General features: G+C 45.9%; 1 protein-coding gene across 2 annotated transcripts; it reads right to left on the bottom strand.

Moving 5' to 3' along the window:
• Positions 1-2,264: 2,264 nt before the first annotated feature.
• LOC125540035 (4-hydroxy-tetrahydrodipicolinate synthase 1, chloroplastic) lies at positions 2,265-5,873 on the bottom strand. Of its 2 annotated transcripts, XM_048703604.1 has the most exons (3): positions 5,642-5,872; positions 4,426-4,506; positions 2,265-3,404 (listed from the first exon to the last, which is right to left on the bottom strand). In XM_048703604.1, the coding sequence occupies exons 1-3, from the start codon at positions 5,791-5,793 to the stop codon at positions 2,477-2,479; spliced, it is 1,161 nt and encodes a 386-aa protein (XP_048559561.1). In that variant the 5' UTR covers positions 5,794-5,872; the 3' UTR covers positions 2,265-2,476. The 2 variants fall into 2 exon arrangements, with proteins under 2 accessions (XP_048559561.1, XP_048559562.1); XM_048703605.1 differs by lacking the exon at positions 4,426-4,506 and having other exon boundaries at positions 5,642-5,873.
• Positions 5,874-6,362: the final 489 nt, after the last annotated feature.

Genomic DNA, 6,362 nt, shown 5'->3' with positions numbered 1-6,362 from the left:
TTACATACAAGGATTAAAAAAAGGGCAATGCTAGGCGCCGGCGCTAATTTTGGGCCGGTCCAGCCATGGTCGTTCGATCTGACCTCGATCGATCGTCTGATCTGGCTCTTTCCTGCCTCCTTGACTCATCTTCTACCTCCCACCAATCTCAGAAAAAACAACACCTCTGCACCCACACGCTGTTGCCTCCCCGTGTGCATCTCCGCGAGGGAAAAACGGCCGTCGGCCGCTCGCACTCCGACGCCCCGCAGCCCTGCGCTGCTCGCCGAAGAAACTTCCCTGCTCATCGATTTCGGTTGCAGCTCCGCCCGACCAGTTGCAACTCCGGCGAGATCGGTTGCAACTCTCGTCGTTGATGCTCCATTAATGCAACACCACGATGCACCGCCGCCGCTCGCCGTCGACGCTCGCTGCACGGGATTGCGGACGGCCACCGGTAAAACAATATTTTGAATGGATGTAGCAAAATCCTTCGCCGGTGGTAGCAAAATCGGACAACTGTTGCAGCAAAAAGGTCGACGCCGTCGCGGGGTTGCAGCTCCGCCATGATGGATGTAGCAAAATCCTTCGCCAGTGGTAGCAAAATCCGACGACTATTGTAGCAAAAAAATGCCGCCGTCGCAGGGGTCGTGCTCCGCCGTGTTGGGATATAGCAAAAAACGTCACCTGTAGTAGCAAAAAACAATGAAGTTGCAGCAAAAAAAGCCGCCGCCATGGCCGTTGTCGTTGTAGCTCTGGAAAAACATAGTTCCAGCAAAAACAGATCACCGTCGCAACATGTGGTTGTTGGTTGAAGCTCCCCGCAGGCTCGTTGCAGCAGCGTCGACGGGGCGCAGCAAAAAAGGAAAGGAAACGGCGATTGCTACGGGTTTCCTTCGCCGGTTGTCATCATCCTCGAGCAAGTCCCTGCGAAGGAGGGGAGAGTCCTGTGAAGGAGGAGGGAATCCATGGCGTTGTGCAGTCAGTTTTAGGGGAGAGGCGAATGAGTGGTGGAGGTCGCCACGAAAGGGATAAGGCATGACGCACGGGCGGTGCGTGGGTCCAGCCATACGTGGCCACAACACATGCGTAGCGGTTGGATCGCAAATAGATCAGACGCACCACGCGCGTCCGGCGCAAAATTGGGCCGGCGCGCCGGATGCAAACATTTACCTAAAAAAATTGACCATGCAACATTACTACTCATTCAGGTCGTCATGACATGCAGCCACCGCAATTAGTGGCAATTAAAGCATGATATTCATTTCTTTTATACCTCGGCATGCATCGCCCTGCCTCCGAGGATGTTGTTCGCGTTGATGGGCGTTTTGATGCCACATAAAAAAAATCCACATTGCAATGCATGGGCATATGTGATAGTAAACTCATATAGTATTAATTATAAGGTTTGACCTGCAAACTGATGTCGCTCCATCACTGATTAATTGTACTACGAGAGTGGATTGGTCGTGCAAAAGGATCGGCGCCAACGGAGTGACGTATTGCTTAAACGTGAAGACTGCTGACATGACATTCCTACTCCTACAGCCTTGATGCAGAGCTAGAGCAGCTTTGACAGATGTTTCCGAAGTCTCGTAACTGAACATGAGTGAAGTGCATCCTAGGTCCTTGAACTATTTTGGTGGTGTCATGTAGGTCCTCAAAATATGAAAAGTGTCATCTAGGTCCTAAAAAATTGTTGAAGTGTAATAAGTGTGTATATATGTGACACCTCTGAAATAGTTAAGGACCTATGTGACACCTTTGAAATAGTTTGAGGACCAATATAACACATATTGCACTTTGAGGACCTGAATGACGATTTTCATAGTTCGATGACCTACGTGACACCTCTGAAATAGTTTAAGGACCTATGATGCACTTCACTCACTGAACATCCATACTGAACAGATGAACATAGCCTGTATATTTTTGTCTTGCTTTAGCAGTTCCAGGGTGGGAGACTGACGTCTCAGCAGCAGCTGCCCGCATCGACAGCAGCAGCACCGCCGACGCCAAGAGAGACTACACCTGCTGCTTCGTTCCAACCTGTAAGCTAGCCATTCGAGTCAAAGCTTAAAAGGCTGGAAATTCGAGATGAAAATTCCATCCAAGCCTAGCTCACAGCTCTACCCAGAATCCAGCGCGATTTCGCTGTCGATACGAGCGATGCCATGTGGATGTAATGTGCGCACCAATGCAAGAGGAAGGGCAATGAAGAGTGGACTGACTGACTCCCAGCAAATGGTCGAATCTGGTGAAGCATCAAAATGTAACAACCCGACTGTACATGTCTCGGGCTATTCTCATTTCTTACTGGAACTGGCATCACAAGGTGCCAATAAACCAAACGGGTTCCAAATTAACATGCACTCAGAGAAAAAGATCAACAAATGACTGGTGAACAAACGAAGCGTCTAAAACGATCCGCAAACAACACTGTGACACTACCGCTGTTCGTCAGCATACACTGGACACAAAGAACTCACACACATATTCAATACCTGCTGATCAACACAAAATCATCGTCATCCAGAACACGGGCCTCCTTCTGTCCCACAAAGTTCTCCCGTCCAATGGCTTCGACAATCCGGACAAACTCAACCCTCTTCTCAAGAGGGAGGGGAGTGTATGGCAACCTGAAAACAGGCCTCACTACACCGAGCTGAGCCAGGGCGGTGTTGAGACCGATCGGGTTAGGCTCGCAGAACAGCCATTTCATCAGAGGCAGCAGCTTCTCATTTAGCGCCGCATTCTCCCCTTCAAACATGAGGCTGTGCATGAGACCGGGAACAAGATTGCTCGCCACAGAAATGACTCCAGTAGCGCCGTACTTCCACCTTGAGTCATGGCATTCGTCATCATTACCGCTCCATATTGTTATGCCTTTGTCAGTGTAGCACTTAACCCGCTCATGCCCAACGCATTCTTTAACTCCTGCCATGTTTGAGTAACATGAAAGCGCCTCAATGACTGGAGGAGGTATGTCTTGACTGGTCCTGGATGGCACATTGTAAATGATTGTTGGGCCCATTGGGAGGACTTCCTTGAAATGAGAGATCAAGCCTTCAGTTGAGGTCTTCCCGTAGTAAGGATTGACATGGAGAGCTGCATGCATGCCAACAGCAAATCCCTGCTCTGTAGCGTGAACAGCTTCTCTGGTTGAGTTACTTCCCGTGTTACCTATCACTTTAATGTTGGATCCAAAGCAGTTAACAGTATGCCCGATGAGCATGATGTGCTCATCCCAGCTCATAAGGTGACCTTCTCCTGTTGTTCCTCCAACTATTACACCTTCCGCACCACCATTTATTTGTGTGTTTATCAGAGAATCGTATGCTTCAAGATCAAATCTTCCATCTGGCAAATAGGGGGTTTTGACCGCTGTGATTAGTCTGAGGCTTTTGATTCCATCTGTTGATGTCCTGCACATCGGACAGAGAAGATCAGACATGAGCAGCACACGTGTATCAAAGCCATTAAATACTTGTGTGCAAACATTATGGTCCATGTTAGTCATGTGACTACTAAGAAATAGAATCGCTCGGTTACTTATTCACCAGGATTGTACCAGTAGCAGAATGAACCAATCATATAAGTATATAACAGATTACAAATTTTTTCCCGCACAGACTCTTTAGTTTAAAATTCTCCCAACTACAACAATTGATTACCTATCGAGACAAGGGATAATTCACCAAAACTAGGTTACTTTTACAGAACAGACTTGATAAAGGAAGATAATAAGAACATTCTACGTTTCTCTATTAGCTAAACAGTTATTCCTGGTCATGACCTGGACTTGTTGTAATTCACTAGAGTGGTACATTACGTAAAATGAGAACTATACAGATGGGCCCTGGTGTTAAAACTACACAATATGCTGACATCTTTTCCCCGTATCCTTCCCTCCCTTGTCTCTGATAAAACAAAATTTATTTCATTTTTGTGCTTTGTGGTACCTATAGGGAGTTGTCGTATTCTTCCCATGCACCAGCCAGTGGTAGGGAGCAAACATGATCATCATATGTTGTGCTAGTAAAGCATTTGGCCCTAAAGACTGTATCCATGCTGCCATTGTACTACTATGACATCTAAAAATAGGTCAAATGGACTTAATCTACATCAGTCTAAGTAGGAATACCTTTTTACTTTGACCGAAATGAATAGCAATAGTAAAAGGTAAAGCCAGTTAGCATTAAAAGCAAAAGTTCTCAAGACATCCTAAATTTTAAAATGAGGCAGTGGGGAAATAGAAGGTGTGAAATACCAATTTAACCGAGTCATGCAATCCCCGGTACAAAACAGAGTTCATTGTTGTTAGCTTACAGTATACAAGAAAATTAACAGCTTGTTCAATGTTATCAACCCAAAAGTACTAGCAAATCTATGATAAAATGAATAGAACAAGAAACTAATGCTTTCATATTTTAGAAAACAAGTCACCGATTTTTCACTTCAGTACTTCGCATCGGAAGATAATCATCTAGAGTGACGGCTGCAACTGCAAACTTTCCTTTACTAACCCTGTACAAGCACTTTTTGGTATTAGTGTGTTGCTTTCGGAAGTAAAGCAGAATATAGGCAGAGTAAATGAGGTAAAACTAATGCGCGAAAAAAGAGAGCTAAAACCCATGCCTAGTCTCGATGATTGAAGGAAAAGCACACATATCAAAATAATCACAATCCTGAATAATTGAGATGGGAACTACATATAGTAGGATGTAAACATACTGTAAATACAGCCTCTTTCCTTCTCAAAATAATACAGCCTCTTGAGTAAAACAAGTGCAGACTGCCAAGATAAATGGAACCTTCTTGTGTTTACCTACCAAGATGCATGTGGCTCAGGAAACAAGTTGGCATTGGGTACAGCTACTTGTTTCTTATTCTTAAGAGTAAGAGGCTTCAAAGCTTCCATTGACAGAAATCAAGATTCACAGAATCTGACTAAAGGCAGCTTCCACTGGCACCACAGCATGTGTAGTCCTACTACTTGCTAAGTTGCTAGACTAAAATATGCTCTTGAAAAAAACAAGTGCAGACTACCAAGACCATGATGCATGTGGCTCAGGAAACAAGTTAGCATTGCCTACTACTACTAGTTTCTTCTTTTTTCGAGCAAGAGGCCTCAAAGCTTCAGGTTTCCATTAACAGAAATCAAGGCATCACAAAGTCTGAATAATGACAGCTCAAATACAGACTGAACCAACCACCACAGCATTGCCTAGTCACTCGTACTTGCTAAATTGCTAGTCCAAAATACGCTTCCTTAATTTAGAAAAAGAGAAGCAACCTTCACACTGAAATAATTGTACAGTCAAACAGCCCCCCACACGTTTGCTGCCAACTAATCCAAGATAAGAGCAAAGACGGGTCGTCGTTATCCTTTATTTCAGGCTCCCAAATAAATACAGTAACTATTCTGAGTCTAGAAATAGAAGTATCATCAATTCTCTATTTCACCCAATCTCAATGACTACCATCAAGTGACCCAACAAATCCTGGAACCCAAAACCGAAATTCACACAGAAATACTCTCAAGCTGTTTCGATTTTAGTAGCCCACAGACAGGGGCCGGTCTTGATGGTGTGCCGGCACGCCCAGAAATGGTGAAGGGCAGCGGGATTTAACTAATCGCCGGAAGGAAACAACCTCGTACCTCGAGGCCGAGTGGCCGGAGGCTGGGACGGGGTGGAGACGGCCGGAGCGCGATGTCCCGGCGGGAAAGAACGGGAACGGCGACGGCGGCGACGCGCGCGAGAGGCGGGAGGTGGGGTGGGGGTGGGGGCGCGGGGGCTGGAGGTACGGCATGGCGGCAGCTGAAGAACGGCGATGGCGGCGACCACGAAAGGGGGCGGCTCCTATCTTCCGAAAGAGGGATTTAGGGCTTTGGTTTTTTTTTTTAGGGGTATTTAGGGCTTTGGTTTGGTGGGATACCTGGGCAAAATGTGCCTGGACTATGGACATGTTTTAGGCCCATATGGCCCGTTTTTTTTTCAGACTTCATCATTCAAATGGCCTAGTCAAACAAGTGCAGACTGTGAAGACTAATGGGTTCAGGGGACTTCATAGCTTTAATCTAGCTATATGTTAGCAAAGGAATGTTGTTGGCGACTACTCCAATATCTGAAATCTCTTTGTGCACGAGTATTAAGTGCTAAATATACTATCCTAATGGGGACATTCTAAAGGTTGGACCGAAGAAAGGATCGTTGTTCACATGGCAAAGTATCGTGGCCGGTATTCAGACATTCAAATGAGGTTGCATATGGCGAGTGGTTCGGTCTTGCAAATAAATATTTGGGTATTTGGGAAGACCCCTGGACCCCCTCTAGTGAATCCAGGAGAACTATCACCCCAAGAGGGGGAACGATGCTAAC

Source organism: Triticum urartu, chromosome 2 (genome assembly GCF_003073215.2).
Source record: "Triticum urartu cultivar G1812 chromosome 2, Tu2.1, whole genome shotgun sequence".
Taxonomy (NCBI): Eukaryota; Viridiplantae; Streptophyta; class Magnoliopsida; order Poales; family Poaceae; genus Triticum; species Triticum urartu.
This window is presented reverse-complemented; position numbering and strand designations above follow the sequence as displayed.

Bases quoted from the DNA above. Each gene is read 5' to 3' on its own strand.
- LOC125540035 (XM_048703604.1), bottom strand. From the start codon at position 5,793: ATGCCGTACCTCCAGCCCCCGCGCCCCCACCCCCACCCCACCTCCCGC. The intron at 4,507-5,641 runs GTACGAGGTTGT...GTGCTTGTACAG, and splicing joins TCCGGCCACTCGGCCTCGAG to GGTTAGTAAAGGAAAGTTTG. The intron at 3,405-4,425 runs GTGACTTGTTTT...TCCGATGTGCAG, and splicing joins AGTACTGAAGTGAAAAATCG to GACATCAACAGATGGAATCA.